General features: G+C 31.0%; 1 protein-coding gene across 2 annotated transcripts; it reads left to right on the forward strand.

The window, feature by feature from the left end:
- Positions 1-7,063: 7,063 nt before the first annotated feature.
- Positions 7,064-19,222, forward strand: LOC120115363. 2 transcript variants are annotated; one of them, XM_039136091.1, is made up of 9 exons: positions 7,064-7,214; positions 7,343-7,394; positions 9,310-9,383; positions 9,832-9,933; positions 10,306-10,449; positions 18,046-18,097; positions 18,194-18,267; positions 18,450-18,539; positions 18,935-19,222. In XM_039136091.1, the coding sequence occupies exons 1-9, from the start codon at positions 7,069-7,071 to the stop codon at positions 18,960-18,962; spliced, it is 762 nt and encodes a 253-aa protein (XP_038992022.1). In that variant the 5' UTR covers positions 7,064-7,068; the 3' UTR covers positions 18,963-19,222. The 2 variants fall into 2 exon arrangements, with proteins under 2 accessions (XP_038992022.1, XP_038992023.1); XM_039136092.1 differs by having other exon boundaries at positions 18,940-19,222.
- The last annotated feature ends 1,743 nt before the right edge of the window (positions 19,223-20,965 follow it).

Below are 20,965 nucleotides of genomic sequence, written 5' to 3' on the forward strand. Positions count from 1 at the left end.
GTTTTGAATTCCATCTTATGTAACTCAAAATCAAGTATGAGCAACAAGTATCATAATTATGTTGAAAGAGTCTTTCAATGAAACCAAAGAGAAAATCTCTACAAAATTAATGCATCCTTTCTGAGTATATCCTTTATATACAAGACATGTCTTATACTTATCAACATTACCATTTGCATCCATCTTGATTATAAGTGCTCCTTTATAACCAATTAACTTTTTACCTTCAGGTAATGGGATAAGTACTCAAACTTTATTATCTTGTATAAAACTTATACTCTTCTTAATTGGCATTAATCCATTTTTCAGAGTCATAAATTTTATGACATGATAAAAGTTGATTATATCATCTTTCATCATTCTATTGTCGTCCTTAATTCTTGTAGAAACATAATAATCTAAAATAATAATTCTCTCATCTCGTGGATCTTCATAATGACACTTGTTCTTTGAGATTGTTGAGTTTGTTCTTTCGTAACAATTTTTTCTTAACTGGAGAATTGTTCAAAATGATCTTATTGATATTCTAGACTCACTTCTTGATTAACGACATGTATGAACACATGAATATCATAAAAAATGATAATATGAATTGATTTATAATCCAATTCCTCCTCAAAATTAATTTCTTAAACCTTATTTCTCCCTCGAAACTCAACATATGTTTAAGATAGTGTTATAGATCTCACATTAAAAAATATTTGTAATTATGAGATCATAAAACTTATAACCCCTAGACCACTAAAAATAACCAAAGTAGTTATTTACTATTTTAGAATTTAATTTCTCCTCATATGTTCTAACTTAACTTAAAAGAGAACAACCCTTTGTAACATATTATTGTCTCTTTTAAGTTGGACCCTTAACAACTACATTATGATTTTTTGCCATTATCTTTATATTCACTTTTCAAGTGAGTACTTTTAGACTTATAATGCTTCAACCTTTCTTCCTCCTGTACACAATAAAAAATGAGTTCATTTCTCCCTTTGAGTTGATTAAACTTTATAGGAAGTGATACTGAAATCACAAGAACAAGTAATTCTTCAAAAAAAAAAACTAGATCTTAAGTGTCTTAAGTCCTTAAGCAATATAAAACATATCCATAATGTACTTCCTTACATTTCCTTGACTTTTATACTTTATAGACATAAAAGAAGTCAAAAGTGATGTCATTTAAACCTTATTGTTATTGGAAAAATATTTCTTAATTTGGTCAAGGAAACCATTAGCCTTAGTAATCTTTTCATATTATGTGTGTAACACCCCTAACCTGTACAAGGCCTGGATACGAATCCGAGGTGTCACATTGACTTTTCAAATCATAGATAATTAACAAATAAGGAAAATTTTTAAATTTTCTACTCATAAATAAAAGTTAGAAACCCTTAATTTATAATAAGATAACAAATTTACATTCATATTTACATCAAAGTTTCAATAATTTATATAAGGACAAAAGTAGGAGTTTACAAAACATAGATCATAGCATTTCAAATTAAACGTGTAGTACATGCCAACAGTTTACAAAATTAACAAAAACCTACATTTAATTTGTCTTGATCTGATCTTCATGTGGTATGCTATCCTCAACGAATCAACCTTCAGATTTCTTCAAACCTTCGGGTGAGGAAATCACACGCTAAGTCGATGACTTAGTGAAGCAAAACTAAAGAGTACTAAACTCTACAGATGAAATCTTTATATATTTTAGTGAACATTTCATAAAGAATTCCAAATTATTTTCCATATAAAAAAGATAGACTTATGTATATTATTCATTTTGTATAGCTTTGTTTCCAAATGCCTAACATATACTATTGAGAACTCTAGGTATTTGAGTACATTGAGGTTGTGCACTAATGTTGTCACCACAACTCATAATTTGCACTGAAGTGCCACATAATTGTCCCAAATGATCACATAGGTTTGCACCAAAGTGCCACATAATTGTCCCGAAAGACCACATAAAACCCTCGACTCTTGGCATGCCAACTATACCTCTAATCCTCATAAATATACCTTGGGCTTTTACTACATAATTATTTATCATTCATTATTCAAAGTATCTCTTATTCACATATACACTTTCACATTGGGTATTTTCGGATACACATGTTCAAAGATCACATTTCTATAATCATATACACATAATCATAAAACATATCTTACATAATAGAATTTAAATAAAATATTGTAAAATATAACATAAAAGAAATTGAAAGGTTTTCGATCGAAAACACTGAGGTTAACTTATCGCAAGACTTCCTCAATTCTAATACGAAACCGAGAAGTTACACTCACCTTTGCCTCATTGAAGTCCTAACAAAGTCCTTAATACTTATTATTGAAACTTATAATGTCGAGCTGATTGGAAGTTTATTATATTCAACAACTACACAAAACAATTGAAAATCAATAACGTGCTTCGAGTCACTTATATCCAATCATAATAACTTAAGCTGAAAGAAACAATTAATTTCTCATTTCATGCTTATACATCATTATATATTATATATATTAAATTATATTACAAATAATCAAAACAATATTGAAAATTCGCAATATTTATAAAATCTCATATAGGAATTTCTGCATGCGTTGTCTTCACTAGAATGAGCGTATCTTGAGTTCCTGATATCAGATTGATACGAGTCAAGAACCATTATAAAGATAAGATACAGACGGTCATAACTCCATAAGACATGTTGATCAAATAAAATTTGAATCCCATTCAAAAAGCAGTCGCAAGTCTACTACTCTGTTGTTCTTCTTTTCCAATGCTTTGTTGTGTGGATCACTTAGAAGCGTTATTCTATCTTGCTTTGATGTGAGTCTTGTGATGAATGTATCACGAAGTTATTGTATGATTTACCCACTCCTCATTTTAAGATGAACTTGAATCTGAATCCTTAGAGTAGACAATGCAAAACCCATAAACATCGTTCCGTAAAATCATACCCAAATTGTTTTCGTTGATTCATGATTTGATTGTCAAAACTTTTTTCTCAATTGTCATATAAAACACCACCAACTCACTTATATTTATACAAAAAACCAAATCTGACCGTTAAAACTCTTCACCTTAGTGGGACGAGTTTCAATAGACATTGCATTTGTTTTTTGGAATCTGCATGTTGCCCAACATTCAGGTAATGACTATCATATTCAAATTCAAATGGAATTCGTCACCCTCATGTGACAAATTTTCTCTTTTTATTTTTTTAATTTTTTAAATTATTAAATATATACTAATTTATTTTAAAAAATTAATATATTTTGATAGAACTCGTCATGTGGGTCTGACGAGTTTGAAGAAAATTATAAACAATTCGACTTCACGTGGCCTACATACTCGGATCCATTAAATAATTATATATGAAAAAACTCGTCATGTAGGGATGACGAATTCACCATATCTTATATCAAATGTGATAGTTCCTTAAATAAAATTCTGGCTACCCTATAAGCCTATTTTTTTTCCTTGTATTATTAGATTGATTTTACCAAAAGAGGAAGGAAGAAATTAAAAGAAAATAAATTTTTGTGTGGTCTGTAGTAAAGAAAATAAGAAAGATTATCATTTTTCATTTTCATATATAAATAAAAATCATTCTAAATTTGAAAGGTAAAAAGACGAGAAAATGTCAACTGAGTGATTTCAATGATGACATAGAATGTTATTTTCTTTAGAGATTTAAAATATTAGTTTTTTAAATTATTCGCAGTTTTTAATCTCATCAAACAATAAATTTAAAGAAAATAAAAGGGTTCGTTTGGTTCTAGAAATTTTTTTTGATTTTATTTTTATTTTTAGAAAATAGTTTTCGTTTTCAATTTGAAAAAAACTAAAAACAATTTTGGTTAATAGAAATGAAAATTTAAATTCAGAAATATAAATAGTGAAAATATATTTTGTATCTAATTTTTTAAAATAGAGATAAATAAATAGTTATTAAATAATTAAATTAAAATATAATTATTTAAAAAAATTATTACATAAATTTAACATGTAAGTTATGCAAATATAAGATAATAAAGTTGATAAGGAATTTCATAACATAAAAATTATTTTAGTTTATAATAAGAATATAATGTTAATGTATATCGGACATCAATTAAATTAAAAAATACATAAAAAAATATTATTGAAAGCAAGAGTATACAAAAGTGTCATTAAAATAAAAAAAAATTGTTAAGTTATATTTAATACCCTTAAACTTTTGAGAAAAAAAAATAGTGTAGCCTCTATTTTTTTTTTGCACTCAATGTGACCCTTAACTGAGAAAAAAATTTAAGATACCATTAAGTCAAAAAAATTGTTGTTAGAAAAATTTAAACTTGTGAAAGTTACATTAAAAATTTGGATCTTGTATTTTCTTATTTTTTAATTTTCCAAAAGAAATTTAATGAAAATGCTGAAAACATCTTTTTTATGTTTTCATATTTTCAATTATATTTTTTATTTTTAGAAATTATTTTCTAATTTTATAACCAAATATATTTTATTTAATGTTTTCCATTTTCTACGAAAATAAAAATGAAAATAGTCTATATTTTCTAGAACCAAATGTACACTAATTTTCTTTCAAATTTTCTATCCTTTTTACCAAATACATCAATGAAAAATTATTTATTTCTATCTTTTTACTTTTTTATTATTTAGTCTTTATTATTCTAATTTTATTTCTCCAATAAAACATCTATAAATTAATAATATCGGGACCAAATAATTTTATTAATTTAAAGATGTATTAATTAATTAGGCAAATTAATAATTTTTAATTTAAAGATATTTTTTTCTGATTCAACGAACATACATTATTCTTTATGAATAAAATATATACATTATATTGACTAATTGAATTATGTTTATGTACAATGTGACTAATTAAATATAATACACACCTTAAAAAAATAAAGTTCATTGTTATAGTACTTTAAATTTTATGCAAGTTAATGTATGGTAAGAAAATCAACTATGAACAACATCAAACATCCATAATTAGTCAATTCAAATCAAAATCAATCAACCACGTCTTCAAATCTAAAGGTGTTCAAAAATCAACCATGACAAATCAAATATGTAAAGCACTATGTGAGTACAAGAGAGATCAACCCACATATACTCAATTTTAAATTTATAAGAGAGATCACCCCACATGTGAGTATAACAACATAACATCAAAATTTTTGAATTCAGTAAGGAATATTAGGAATAAAATATAGTTAGATTTAAATCTTAAGAAGTATTAAACAATATAATCATATTTTTCAAGTTATCATAGTTATATTTGTAATTTTATAGAATAATTTATGAAGGGACCATAAATTTATATAATAATATTTTAAAAAAATATTATCTTATTAATTTATCTTGATTATTAATTTATACCTTAAGTCCAAATTGGACCCAAAACAAAATATTATTTTTGAGAGATTATTAATTTATCGAGTATTAATTTATAGATAACCTACTATACCTTCTTTAATTAAACCTAAACGATTAATTGATTGCACTAATGTTGACGGCTCATCTTAAATTGGTCTTTAGATAATATGTGGAAAAAATAGTAGGCTTATTTACGGTGTTGGAGAAATTATTTACTGAGATAGAATGTTTGTTATGGTGATGCAAAATTATCACTTTTTGAGAAAACACTTAAAAGATAATGTATTCTCTAAATTACATGCAATTGGAACACCAAATTTAATAAAATTGTAATCTATAATACGTTGAATAATCCAAACATCTTTCAAAAAGCATTAGGTAATCTACCCGCCTTCATACCAATACATTAATAAATATTTTATTTCAACAAATAATTTTTTCAACACTTTAAATGAGTTGATTTTTTAATATACTATCTAATAATTTTTATTTGGAGTGTGTTTTTTTTTACTCTATTTAAATGCAAAACGGGTGTCTTTAGTCTTCTCGATGTTTAGAAAAAGATGCACATAATTTTAAAAAGGGTAAATTACACCAATTATCACTAAACTTTACTCTCTCTCCTATTTTATTCATTATACTTTAAATCCTTTCAATTTTTCATTGAATTTAACACAATTATCATTTTTGTTCACTCAGTCATTTTCTTACTAAAGGATATTATAAACGATCTGTTGTTTTGATGAAAAACGACGTCATTTTGGTGAAAATTTTATTTTTTAAAATGGATTTGCTTTAATTCCGTTAAATAATTAACGATTGAGTGACCAAAAATACTAATTATGTTAAATTCAGTGAGAAAATTGAATGGATTTAAATTATAGTGATTGAAATAAAAGATAGAATAAAGTTTAATGATCATTGATGTAATTACTCTTTTTAAAAATTAGATAATAAAAAAGTTTGTAGTTTCAACAAAAAATATTTTTATTTTTTAAATAATCGAAGGTATCATCGTATTTTGCAAATCTTTTCACTATTTTTTGTTCTAATTTCTAACCAGAACTTGTTATTAATATTGGTAAACTACGTATTTGATATCTAAATTATCAGTTTTAATATATTTTAGTATTTAAAACTTTATTTTTTTTTAAATTTAGCTCAAAATTTTTAATGGGTCTTAAAATGAAGTAAAATCTAAACGTTAGACATAAATTTAAAAAAAATAAAAATTTAAGTATTAAAATTGTCCAAAAATAATAAATTAGGTATTAAACGTATAATTTATGCTATTAATATATATATATATTTGATTAAAATAAATTGATTATAAAATAATATATATTCTAAATCTTTTTAACTATGACAATAAACGTTTAATTATTCTGATGCTTAAACCTCTTACCCATATAAACAACAACAATTACTTTTTAATTACGGAGATAATTTGATTGATGCCTACTAATATATGTTTTAAACGTAGAAGAAGGTTTTCAAAGAATTTTAAAGCGAAATCCTAAGAAGTTGGACGGCCACTTTGGCGATGACGTGGTTTCAATGCCCGCCATCAATTCAAAAGAAGTTGGATGCCGCTTTGGCGATGACGTGGTCTCTTTCCCCGCCATATATTTGATTCTCAAAAACAAAAAATCCATTCATCAACTAATTGGATTTCGATGAGAAAGCAAGTAGCAATGGCGTCTTATCTTTTAGTGAATGGCTTAAGAGCTCTCTTCTTTGTGTTATGCTGCTTGATGATAGCCACTCTCATTTACACCATCTTCATCGACGGCCTTCCTTTCCGCTGGGAAATCCTTACCCCGTAATCTCTCTCTCTCTCTCTCTCTCTTTCCTCTTTAGAATTAGGTTGTATAGCTTAAGATTTCTGGGTTTTCATTATCATAGAAGTTTCATGGGTTCCTTTTTCATGTATTGACGATGATCTTGTAGGTGGATGGCTGCAACTTTGGTTGATTTCTACATCAATATTGTGCCTATCGCTGTATGTGCACTCTCTACCCTCTTCTTCAACTTGAAATTTCTTATTAATGATTTAGAACATCAACTTTGTTAGATACTTCTCAAACTAAATTAGTGATTTATATCTATTTCATCTCACCATAGTAATTTTCATATTTTATTTGTGTAGATGACGCAGTTGATTAACAAATATTTAACTGTTTGTTTAATGTCAAAAGAAAAAAAAATCAAAATATTAAAAATAGTAGTCTTTATTGATTCCTTAAATTATTAATCCTATACTAAAACTGGAAAAGCGAAAAAAAGAGTAGGTAGCTTTGAGAAAAGAAAGAAATGAAGAAACACGTAATTATTCTTAAAATTTATATCTTGTTATATATTTTTTAAACATTTAAGTAATTTTAAAAGTAGAGTTGACGGGTATGAACCAAAGGTAAAAATTAAGTTTTGGGATTAGGAATTTTAGTAATTTTTTTTTATAGAATTTATGGATTTAGTTGTTTAGAAAATTAAGGATTTTAATTTTTTAAAATAAATTAATAATCAGATCTTGTGTCATATATTCATTGGATGATTGTTTGTACAGATGTTGAATGTTCGATCTTTAAATTGTAACAGAATAAACGTTAATAACCTATTTTAACAAAAAAAATAATCACCGAAAATGAAAAAAGGTACTGTTTAGACTTGTTTTTATATTAAGTTTTTTTAATAAAATTTATTAATAGAGGCGTTTTATTTAAAGAGTAGTTAAATTATTTTTTGTAAGATATGAAAAAAAAAATTAAAGACACAAACATATAACATTTTTTTATGAAAAATACTTGTTTTAATAAATTTTCAATTAAGTTAGTGTGGCTTAACTTAATATTATCAATTAAGTCAAAGATTTTATGCCTATGTTTACGTACATACACAAATATCAGTTAAGGATACGAAGATTTTTGTTTCTTTTGATTAAGTTAAGGTGATTAAAAAATAGTATTTGTTTTCAATACTCTCAATCATTTTATAATGAACGTTCAATCAAAGCATACACGAAGTTGAAAAGCTCAATTGTGTTCCCTAATAATATATATGTAATCTATATTTTTAGAGAGTTAGATAATATAATTGTTAGAAACAGTAAATTAAGAAATGAATATTTTAAATAAAAAAAAACTATAGGTAGATGATAGAAATTCCATTGAAGTTGAAAATTTTACAAGAAGATCATCACTTAATAAAACCCTAGGCACATATACGAGTACCAGTCGCACGAGTACCCGCATCAGACCCCATTTTTCATCCCAAAATAATTCTTCACCAAACGGTCATACCACGAACTTCGGTTGTATCAAACAAAGTTCGGGTCGTGATATTTAATATATATATCTATATATTTTTTTTCTAACCACAAAGAAAATTTAAAGTTATACATTACATTTTGCCATTTCGTGAGAAATGATCAATTGTACTACAAGGACTGTCAGCTATTGTTTACGCTTTAGATTTGGTGAAACATTTATAATTTTGAGAGGTTAACGGGGAAATAATAGTTTTAAGGTATGATATATGCACCCGACCCCAGACCCTCTCATGTTTGAGGATTCTACAAGTCATATGTTTTACTGTATGATATCGGATTTCCCATGTATATATGTAGAACTTTGGTGCTTTTATATCTGTCTGTGTTTTAATTGTGTTGCTTATGTTACCCATAATCTAATACTTATTGTTGGTATAGAAGAAGATTAATTGTAGTTCCGTTCTTCAAAAAATGGGATAGTTTTTTTTAATTAAATTTCTATTGGACATAATCTAATACTTTTTGTTCGTATAGAAGAAGAAGATTAATTGTAGTTCCGTTCTTCAAAAAATGGGAGAGTTTTTTTTTTTAATTAAATTTCTATTGGAGAGAAGAAAAAATTGCTTTATTGATTTTTATAACTCATCAGGTTTGGGTTTCCTACAAAGAATCAAGTTTGATTACTGCTACACTTTGGGTAATTATGCTTATATGTTTTGGCAGGTATGTTCAATCTTTCTATCTTAATTTTACACTTCAGTATGATTCATTTGTTGTTTCAAAAAATTGGTTAACACATAGACTTCCATTAGTTGTTTCAAATGTAAGTTGATGTTATATCAAATGCGTTCTAACATCATCTTTACGGTCTAAGCTAGAAAGGGAATGAAGATAAATGGTAAATAAAGTTAAAGAAAAAATGATTCAAGGGGATTCATTATGTGCATATTAAAGGAGGAGAAATGGATTTAATTGCTTATTTGGTCTTAATCATACCATTGTATATTTCAATTGAAAAAAAATAAAGCTTCTTATATTACTCTGGAAAATAATAGTCTTTGGACAGCTATATTGGAAGCAGTTATTTGTTGATCTTTAACATTATTTATTTCTTTTCTTGGCCTATTGATCATTTGATGCAATTTGTTTTTCTACCTCTCTTTTTTCCCAGTATTACAACATCTGGCTACATTATTATTCAATTTCTCAAGTTATCTCCTGAAGAATCTTTGGAAAATCCCATTTATCATGTTCTATTGCACGAAATGAGCAAGTAAGGACCTAAACTCCAAGTCTAATACTAGAAAATTATCTGTCAAGTTTCCTATGACATGTTAATGTGCTCTTCTGATATGTTATATTACCCTTTTCAAATTATCGGTCTATTGATCTGTACTCAGTGACAAAACATAGTTATATTCTTGGATTAATATCTTTTGACATGGATGTGCTGATATGGGTTCTATCTTTGTCAAATTGCATAAATGTCGAAATGATTAGTTAACTCATCATATTTCACATGTCAAAAATGATTGGCATGTTGCTTCTATTTTTCCATGTCCACCTTGGTTAATAATGACAGTTTTTAGTTGGTTGATGAATCGAATGAGTAATAGTTCTAATGCTTTTGAAATTCTTTGTCTAGGAATGATACAAAAACAAAGGGGAAGCACTCCTCTGTTGTGATTGCAAGAATCCTGTTCAGTGTTTTGGGTTGCTTGATGTTGGGAACTTTGATCTATACTCTCTTAACTGATGGTTCACCTTTTGGCAAAGAGCTACTAGCTCCGTAAGTTTTTAACCCCTTTTTTTTTCCAAACATTTTTACTGCTCTTAGTTTGGAGTAATTTATCAACGAATATAATGCTTTTGAAGAAAATGGGGTCATATTCATACTACAGACTAGGCATTGAGGTTCTTACTGTTGCTTTCTTTGAGGTACCATATTCTCTGTAGATCTTGCAGCAGCATCTTTTAAAGTTTCTCGAGTGGTATGAATATTTGATACATATAATGGCTATTAAATAAATGCTTATCTTCTGTGTTAACTTCTTTTATGGATATAATCATAGCAAATTGAACTTTCTAACTTGTAATTAATAGCAATTTATGGATAGACTCGAGTGCGAATATACAGTTAATATATGGATGCTTCTGATATGATATCAAGTTAACTCCAACTTAGTTTATGATATTCAACTGTGATCATTGTGCATTCTACCATGCCAAATTCTCCCTAGTTTTGTTGTAGAAAGTTGATTTGCTGTAACGTTACCTACCATGAATGTCAAGGAAGAAATTAAACTATTTGTCCCACATTGTATTTTTTTTTTGTGGATAAGTCATATTCTTTCATATAACATCTAAAAGCAACAGCAAAGCTGTACAAAAGCCAACCAACACAGGACCCCCTAACAAAGAAAACTCACACCCACTCCATCAGCATAGAAACATAAAAAAAATTCCCCATTCTAAACAAAGCTGCATATTTGCTCTATCAAGCCTATTAATATCACACCCTTGCAATTTAGCACAAACTGTCATCCTAATGCATTCAAAAGTATCCACAACTAGTCGAGAGGCCCCCCTAAAATCCCGAGGTTATGCTCCTCCCAAATAAAATACAAAAAACTAGCCCAAACCAACTTTAAAATAGAAACAATAAGAGACTTCCATGTAAGATTACCAACAGCTCCAGCTAGAGTTTCCTCCTAACACATCAATCCTCCAGTTAACCTGCACGCCTGGAGAATCCTGCTCCAAACCTCATGAGTGAAAGGACATTCACCAAAGAAATGGTTTCTACCTTCAAGCCCCACACCACACAGACAACATATCCCATCCGAGGCCATTCCCATCTGAAATAGACATCCTTGGAATATGTAGAGGAAACCATAGAAGACTTTCCCACTGAACCTTCTCTGTCCTAACCCGAATTCTCTCCCAGATCCAACCAACTCTAACCATATTCCAATCCAACACATTGGCAAACAATGAGCCTGCCTCACTCCTAAGCTTAAGCAATTTCCTTAATATCCAGCTGTAATGTGGCTTGCAGATAACAGTCCAAAAATCCTCCTCCTTCATGACATACTCCCTAACCCAAGCCACCCAGAGGAAGCCTTCACCAGCCAGTAAACTCTTGATCAAAAGAAAACAACAAACCCTATTCCAATCCCACATTGTTTTGCAATAGGCTTCACATTTAGCTTTTACTCAGTTCTCTTCATATATTACCAATCAGTTTGTTATTGTGATTGATAGTTCAACTTTTCAAAAGGGTACTAAAAGCCTTAGGATTTGTTGGGGGAGACCATCTCTCTTTTTGAGGTTTTGGTAAAATTCTACCTACCTTTATATATCTTCCCCTTAAATAAATTGAACTTCTATATTGTCTTAAGATGAAAACTTCATAGATAAATATTCAAGTAATATAAATTGTACCCATCAAGCGACTTTAATGGTTGAAGAAAGTGTTATTCTCCCTAAAAATCCCGAGTTTGAACAACGATGTCTGCAAAATGCATGGGCGTGCTCATTATAAACAGAAAATACAAAGAAAATGAACAATCTTTATCCTTCTGTCACGATTGAAGGAGAGTTAGGGATTGAAGGTATTGATTTGGGGGGAAATCGAAGAGAAGAATTAGGGTTGCAACAGAAGAATTTGGGGGAGGATTAGAAGAAATTGGGGGAAGATCGAATGGATTTAGGGATTCAAAGGGGGCTAGGGATTGATAAATTATCTGAGGGAATTAGGAGTGAAGTGATACAGGAGATGGGTAACGAGATTAAGGCTGGGGTATAGGCGGGTGAAGGATTAGTGGGCCTATTGGACTTCGTCCAATTTAATATGCAGGTGGACCAAGTTAATTGGGCTTGAGTCTGTTAGAATAATATCAGGGTAAAGATTTGGAGGATGAGTCAGCTTAGAGGCAGTTATTTTGTTAGATTTGCTGTTCTGACAGCTGGTACCTGTTTATATATAATTTGTACCAAATTTCTTAAGAATTATCTGATGAATGAATGCACGTTTTTTGTATCTAAATCTCTCTATTTCTAAAATCCCTAAATTTATTCTAAATTCTTAGCCTAAAACACAACAAATTGGTAATCAGAGCTGAGTTTTGTGATCCAAAATTATTTTTCAAGTTGGGAAAAAGAAAAATGCATAAGACTGGAACCATCGAGGTACCAGAACAAGCAGTAGAAGTGAAGGATGAGACCTTACCATCTTGGTGGGTGGAGCAGAAGGCAGAGCTGGAAGGAAGGTTACAAACTTTGGAAGAAGGAATGACTGAAAACAGGGGTTATTTGCAGAGAATCCTACAGCAGGTCAATCAGGCAGCTGAGGAAAAAGACTCACCTCAGTCAGTCCGGAGTCAACCACTAGCAGCTGCACAGCAAAACAAAGGTGAGGGTAAGCAACCATGCTTAGTTACGGTTCTTAGTGAGCATGAGAAGTATATTTTTAAACCTAATGAATCAAGGATATTAGCTTCTAAACCTGTGGGGTTTTCTGGCCCTTTACCTTTTAATCAGAAATTGTAAGAGGAAAATATTATGGGCAGTTCGAGTGAGGTTAAAGTAGACAGTAAGGGTTTATTTGGGAGTTCAGGGTATAATCTACCTCGACCTAAATTAGAACTACAGTTGTTTGATGGCAGTAATCCCAGAGGATGGGTTAGAGAATGCAAAAAATATTTTAATCTTTTGGGAGTTCCTGAAGAACAAAAAGTGGATGTGGCTGCAATGTATTTAATGGGAAAAGCGGAGACATGGTTTGATGGATATATTATGCAGAAGCATAGAGTAATTTGGCATTAGTTTGAGGTTGATTTGTGTCATCAGTTTTGTGATAGAAATTATTCAGATATTATTGAAGAATTTAATAAGTTGATGCAGAAGGGGAGTGTAGAGGAATACCAAGAAAGGTTTGCGGAGTTAAGACCTTACTTACTGCAACAGAATATGCATTTGGGGGAGGATTACTTTGTTTCCAGTTTCATCAGTGGTCTCAAGGAAGAATTAAAACATAAAGTGAAGGTGTTAGAGCCCAAGAAATTATCTGAAGCCTACAGACAAGCAAAATTGTATGAATTAACTAATGAAATTGAAGGGAAGAAGTATAAATCTTCTAACAAATTTTTTTCTTACACTCCTTCAAGTGGGCAACAAAACAGTGGAAATAAAGGTTTTCTACCCAAGACAATTTCTCCTAACATCATTACAAAGTAAACTTTGGTGGAATATAGGAGAGCACATAATTTGTGTTTCAAATGTGGGGACAAGTTTACTCCTGGGCACCAGTGCAAGGATAGACAGTTAAATTGCATAGAGGAAACAGAGGAAGGGGTTGAACATGAGTTGAGTGAAGGAGAACCTGGGGAAGAGGCAGAACTAGCAAAGGAAGCCTTGGAAATCTCTATTAATTCTATTACAGGGAATGTGGGGCATACTACTTTGAGAATTCAAGGTTCAATCAGAGGCAAACCTATTAATGTGCTGATTGACAGTGGCATCACTCATAGTTTTGTGACTCCTAAGTGGGTTAAAGAAGGAGTAGAGGTAGTCAATACTCAACCACTGGTTATTATAGTAGCTAATGGGGAAAAATTGTTCAGTAATGCCAGAAGCAATAAGGTGAGTTGGAAGATGCAAGGTTATGAATTTCAGCATGATTTCAGGGTATTGTCTTTGGGAGGCAGTGACATGGTATTGGGGGTGGACTGGATGGAGGAATTTAGCCCTATATTGATGGATTTTAAGGCAAAAACCATTAGTTTTGAGAAGGATGGCAAGACTGTTGTGATTAGAGGTACTAAAAAATTACCACTAATCAGACCCATAACAGGTGAAAAATTTCAGAAATTGATGGAAAAAGATACTGAATTGGCTGGAGAAATTTATTTGCTAAATGTGAAGTACAAGACAGTTTAATTCCCCTACCCTTGTAAGATTTATTGGCAGAGTTTACTGAAGTGTTTGAAGAACCAAAAAGGATGCCTCCTAGGAGAAAACATGATCATGCTATTGTTTTGAAACAAGGAACACAACCAGTCAATTTGAGACCTTATAGATTTGCTTATCATCATAAGACTGAAGTGGAAAAGCAGATTGCTGAGATGTTATCCTCTTCTATCATACAAGTAAGTAAAAGCCCTTTTGCTTCTCATTGTTTGCTTATTAAAAAGAAGGATGGGACTTAGAGATTCTGTGTAGACTATGGACAACTTAATTCTGCTACAGTTAAGAATAAGTTTCCTATTCCTATAGTAGAAGACTTATTAGATGAACTACATGGTGCTAGTTTCTTTTCAAAGATTGATTTGAGGTCTGGTTATTGGCAAATCAGGATAAAAGATGAGGATATTCATAAGACTGCTTTTAGAACTCATCAAGGGCATTATGAATTTAAGGTCATGCCTTTTGGACTTACTAATGCTCCAGCCACTTTTCAAGCTTTGATGAATGATCTGTTTGGACCTTATTTAAGGAAGTTTGTTCTGGTATTCTTTGATGATATTCTGGTTTACAGTGCTAGTATGGCAGAACACAAACAGCATTTGAGGGTTGTATTAAAGATTTTGTTGAAGAACAAGTTATATGCCAAGAAGAGTAAATGTTTTTTTGGGCAGCAGCAAGTGGACTATTTAGGGCATCTTATTTCAGCTAAAGGAGTGGCAACTGACCCTGCTAAAATTAAGGCTATGCAACAATGGCCTTTACCTAAGAACCTAAAAGCTTTGAGAGGGTTCTTGGGTCTCACAGGGTATTATAGGAAATTTATAAAAGGGTATGGAGAATTGAGTAAACCCTTGACAGCTGAAAAAAGAAGGATTTCAGTGGTCCACAAAGGCCAAAGTAGCTTTTGAAAAATTAAAAGCTGTTATGTGTGAAGCTCCAGTATTGGCTTTGCCAAATTTTGAACAAATTTTTTTTAGAGACTGATGCTAGTTCAAAGGGAATTGGGGCTGTTTTATCTCAGGCAGGCAGACCTATAGCTTACTTGAGTAGGGCTTTGGGTCCTAAGCATGCAGATCTGTATATTTATTAAAAGGAATATTTAGCTATCTTGATGGCAATATCTTATTGGAGGCATTATTTGGAAAGTGGGTCTTTTGTGATTAAAACAAATCATGAACCATTAAAACATCTCCTAGAACAGAAATTAACTACAGCTATACAGAAGAAAAGACTTACAAAGTTGCTTGGGCTTGATTATACCATTCAGTACAGGAAGGGTAAATCTAATAAGGTGGCAGATACACTCTCTAGGCAACAGATTGATTCTGGTGAGTTTTTACAGATGGGGGTCACACTTATAACTCCTACTTGGGTACATGACATTGAAAAGAGTTATGAAGCTGATGTCATAGCTCTAGAAAAAATTCCTAGTCTGATTCTTCAACCAGACAGTATGGAGGATTGGAAATTAACTAAAGGAGTTTTATATTTTAGGAAGAGGATTTATGTTGGAGGCACAGGAGACCTTAGACAGAAGATAATTGTGGCTCTACATGATTCCCCACAAGGAGGACACTCAGGTATTCAAGCTACATACCAGAGAATTAAGTCTTATTTTTTCTGGCCAAGAATGAAAATTCTGACTCAAGATCATATTAAGCAGTGTGACATTTGTCAGAGGACTAAAGTAGAGCCTATTCCTAAGCCTGGACTGTTACAACCTATTCCAGTTCCAAATAATGCTTGGGAAGTGATAACAATGGACTTTATTGAAGGGTTACCACCTTCAATAAAGTACAATTATATCCTGGTAGTGATTGATAAATTTACTAAATATGCTCATTTTTACCTTTATCTCATCCCTACACAGTGGTGGAGGTTGCTAAATTGTATCTTGATCAGGTTTATAAATTGCATGGTCCACCTAAAGGTGCAATTTCTGACAGAGATAAGTCTTTCACCAGTTTATTTTGGCAAGAATTACTTAACCAACTGGGGACAACAACCTATTTTAGTACTGCCTATCATCCAGAAACAGATGGTCAGACTAAAAGACTCAATCAGTGTTTGGAGCAGTATCTAAGGTGTATGTGTTTTCTAAAGCCAAGTTCATGGTCAAAGTTTCTACCACAAGCTGAGTTCTGGTATAACACAAATTACCACACAGTTTTACAGATGACCCCATTTGAGACATTATATGGGTATAAACCCCCTAATTTACACTGGTCAGGAGAGTCAAGGGTGGATACAGTACAGAGCATGATGCAACACAGGAATCAATTGAATATATTCCTAAGAGAGCAACTACTCAAAGCAAGCAATAGAATGAAACAAATGGTAGATAAAAATCGCACTGACAGGGAATTTCAGGTGGGAGATGAGGTTTACCTGAAACTTCAACCATACAGACAGACATCTCTTGCATTAAGGAAGAATCTGAAAATGGCTACTTGGTTTTTTGGTCCTTAAAAAATACAGTAGAGAATAGGTCAAGTTGCGTATAAACTTGAGTTGCCACCAGAATCGAGGTTGCATCCGGTGTTTCATGTCAGTTTACTTAAGAAAAAAATAGGGAAACAGACGTTTACCTCGATAAATCCTCCGGAGGTTGCCTCAGACGGTCAGCTGAAAGTTTACCCAGCCATGGTTTTGAATCGAAGAGTGGTAAAAAGACACAATCAGGCTGTTGATCAATTTCTTATCCACTGGACGAACATGGCACCAACAGATGCCACTTGGGAAGATGCTACAGTATTGAAGATGCAGTTTCCTGATTTTGATCCTTGGGGACAATGATCGACTGATGGAGAGGGTATTGTCACGATTGAAGGAGAGTTAGGGATTGAAGGTATTGATTTGGGGGGAAATCGAAGAGAAGAATTAGGGTTGCAATAGAATTTGGGGGAGGATCAGAAGAAATTGGGGGAAGATCGAATGGATTTAGGGATTCAAAGGGGGCTAGGGATTGATAAATTATCTGAGGGAATTAGGAGTGAAGTGATACAGGAGATGGGTAATGAGGTTAAGGTTGGGGTATAGGCGGGTGAAGGATTAGTGGGCCTATTGGACTTCGTCCAATTTAATATGCAGGTGGACCTAGTTATTTGGGCTTGAGTCTGTTAGAATAATATCAGGGTAAAGATTTGGAGGATGAGTCAGCTTAGAGGCTGTTATTTTGTTAGATTTGCTGTTCTGACAGTTGGTACCTGTTTATATATAATTTGTACCAAATTTCTTAGGAATTATCTGATGAATGAATGCATGTTTTCTGTACCTAAACCTCTCTATTTCTGAAATCCCTAAATTTCTTCTAAATTCTTAGCCTCAAACACAACACCTTCCTTTCCAATTGCTTTTCGCTTTGTAAGAGTTGCTCATCTTTCTGGAAAGCCTAAACAAATTGCTAAATTGTTTGCAGGTGGATGAAAGCTACACTAATTGATTTCTACATAAATGTTGTTGCTCTATCGGTAAGTTTGAAATGCAAACACATGAGCTACACACTGTGGATGCTTGTTTTTAACTTGTCTTGAATGTTAGTTTTTTTGTTGGCAAATAAATTGTAGGTTTGGGTTGCCTACAAAGAATCAAATTCGATGACTGCAATTTGCTGGATAGTCCTACTCATATGTTTTGGCAGGTATATATACTTTCTTTTCTTTCCCACTTCTCAGTACAAGCTAAAACTTAAGGCTACAGTTCCCTATAACAGAAACAATGTTTTCCAATTTCAGAATGGGAATTTTTTTAACATAAAAAAAGTAAAAATTCATTTTTGTTTTCAGTTAAAATATTAATATTTCCTTTTGACCAACTTTTCAGCATTACCACATGTGCCTACATAGTCAAGGAACTCTTCAAGCTTGCTTGGCAAGATCCTCTCTACCTTGTTTTGATAGCAGAAGACGATAGGCAAGTATTTAAAACTACCTTTTCAGAGTTTTAGAACTTTTATGTCAATCTTGTGCATTTGATTGAGCTAAATTAAGTAATCATGGAGAAAAATAATCTGACTTCTGTTATGTTGGAGTTTTAAAATGGGCACCGAGCAATATACAATCAGTTAGTTTAATAAGATAAAATTTAATATTCTTTAAAGAGGTTTGAAGCCGACATTGTGAATGGAATAAACTTTACTGAGAGGATCGTCTCTATAATAATAAGTTATAATCAACGGATCCTTATAATGCAAGTTAACATACTCCTCATACTAGTATGTTTTCCATTTATTTATTTAAATTTTTGTTATTTGTTTTTCTTTTTGTTTATGTTTGAGAAAAAAAGAATTGTGCTTATACTTTACGTAGGGCAGAGAACACGTATGAAAGCATATAATAACGGTAAGCAGTCTAACAAAGAAGTTGAAATGCAAGTGGATTTCTTGCTGGTCCAATATGATTTTCAAACAGCAACATGGTATGGAATTTCGGTTTTCTTTTATATATAAAAAGTTGAATTTATGTGGAATATGCTGATATCAATCAGCCCCAGATTTGCTGATATGTATAACTCAAATATTTTACTGTCAAATATCCTTTATTTGATTGTAAACAACTGCGACGCTAGATATTAGTCTGCATAATCTTGATGGTTCAGTTTTTATTTGTTCATCATGAATGAAAAATTGGGACAGGATTATTTGGGAACCGGTTGATTTAGGAAACTAAGGATTGTATGTACTGAAACGTTTAAAAAAGGTAGGTTAATTTGGTAAATTTGTTTTTTATAGTGTTTAGAAGTGATGAGACTTAACATTAATTTTTTATAATAATTTTTTATTTTATTATCCGTTCTAATTTATACAAAAAATTATGTCATTAATATATATATTCTAAACAATATTTTTGAATCTCATCTCATTAAACACAATATGTCGGTTGTTTATTTATATTTTAGATTGTCGTTGGAATAGTATAACAACAATCTGAACGATAAGTTCTTTATATGTTTAAAAATCATATTATGTATACATTTTCTGATTAATCTAGAGCTATTACAAGTGATACTATTTATTCTAATTTTTTTTAATCATTTGACAATGAATGCTTAAATATTTTGATAGTTTTTGGTGTTCGAATCCAAGATCTTTAGGGATAACAATCATCCCTTTAACTAGTAAAGTTGTTTCGTTCGTGCAAAATCATGTATTATATTTATATTTGAATACGCATGGAATGTTAAGTAAAATAAATATTTAAGAAAAAATATTTGGAAGGAGATTAGGGGAAGGGAGAGAATCTTTTGGGATAGACTTGTGTGGCATTCTGGTTGTTGCATGGATGGCTATAGGTTATCTATTAAGGAGCGAGTAATCTCTTTTGCCTTATGCTTCGAGGGAACCTGCAACATCTGTTTGCGGGAGCAAGAGAGTCGAGATTACTTTTCTTTGGGTGTGATTAATCGAGGAGGGTATGGAAGGAAGTTTTGGAGGCTTGCCATGCAACCAAGACTGTCATGGAGTGACATTGTGAGCTGCAGACTAAGAGGTAAGTACGAAATCTCATATGTGCTGAGGTTAGCGTGCCTTGATTTCGAAGTAGACAAATCCAAAGCATTTTCGGGAATCAACTTAACAACACTATGCGATCAAAGTTGACTGCTATAAAAAAAAATAAAGATTGCTGCAACTTATTTTTGTATAGCACGGGGGATTGAGAGCATGTAATATGGTTGTTTTCGAACTGTTTGTGTAACACCACAATTTTAATTGGAGGATTAAATTATGATACTTAAGTATGAAATTCAAAATTTAAAGGAGAGTTCTAAAAATTAAGGATTTTTTTTTGAATTTGAAGTAAGGTTTAGATTTTAAAACATAAAATCTATGGAAATCGGTGGCTTTAAGTGTAATTAACTCTTTATTTTTGTATGGCTTAAAAAATGGGGTTTAAAGGGTTTGAAACATGTATAGGGGTTAATGTGAAATAATATATAATGTTAATGTGAAATAATTTAAGAAATTAAGAATTTAAAGTAAATATTTAATTAAACATTTAGAAATTTGTACTTCAAAGTTTAAAAATTAAAATATAAAATATAATTAAATTTTAAATGTTTTGAAGTTAAAATAAATATTTTAAAAAAATAATTTAGAAGGTTAATGTAAAATAATTTAAGAAATTAAGAATTTAGAATGTTATGATGGTAAAATTTAAGAAATTAGGAATTTTTATGACAGAGTGAAATAATTTGAGAACTATAAATAAAAAAATAACGGAAAATAAAAATTATATATATATATATCGGGTAATGGGTTAGCAGGTACCCAGTTAAGTAAGATTTTGTGACCCAAGCCCAGCTTGGAAGCTCGAAAAATTTAGTGGGTCGGGTACCCGACT

This window comes from Hibiscus syriacus, unplaced genomic scaffold (assembly GCF_006381635.1).
Source record: "Hibiscus syriacus cultivar Baekdansim isolate YM2019G1 unplaced genomic scaffold, ASM638163v2 tig00110263_pilon, whole genome shotgun sequence".
Classification (NCBI taxonomy): Eukaryota; Viridiplantae; Streptophyta; class Magnoliopsida; order Malvales; family Malvaceae; genus Hibiscus; species Hibiscus syriacus.

Excerpts from the sequence above, each read along its gene's own strand:
- LOC120115363 (XM_039136091.1), top strand. The coding sequence starts at position 7,069 with ATGAGAAAGCAAGTAGCAATGGCGTCTTATCTTTTAGTGAATGGCTTA. Across the intron at positions 10,450-18,045 it reads GGCAAAGAGCTACTAGCTCC|GTGGATGAAAGCTACACTAA; the intron begins GTAAGTTTTTAA and ends AATTGTTTGCAG. Across the intron at positions 18,098-18,193 it reads TAAATGTTGTTGCTCTATCG|GTTTGGGTTGCCTACAAAGA; the intron begins GTAAGTTTGAAA and ends AATAAATTGTAG.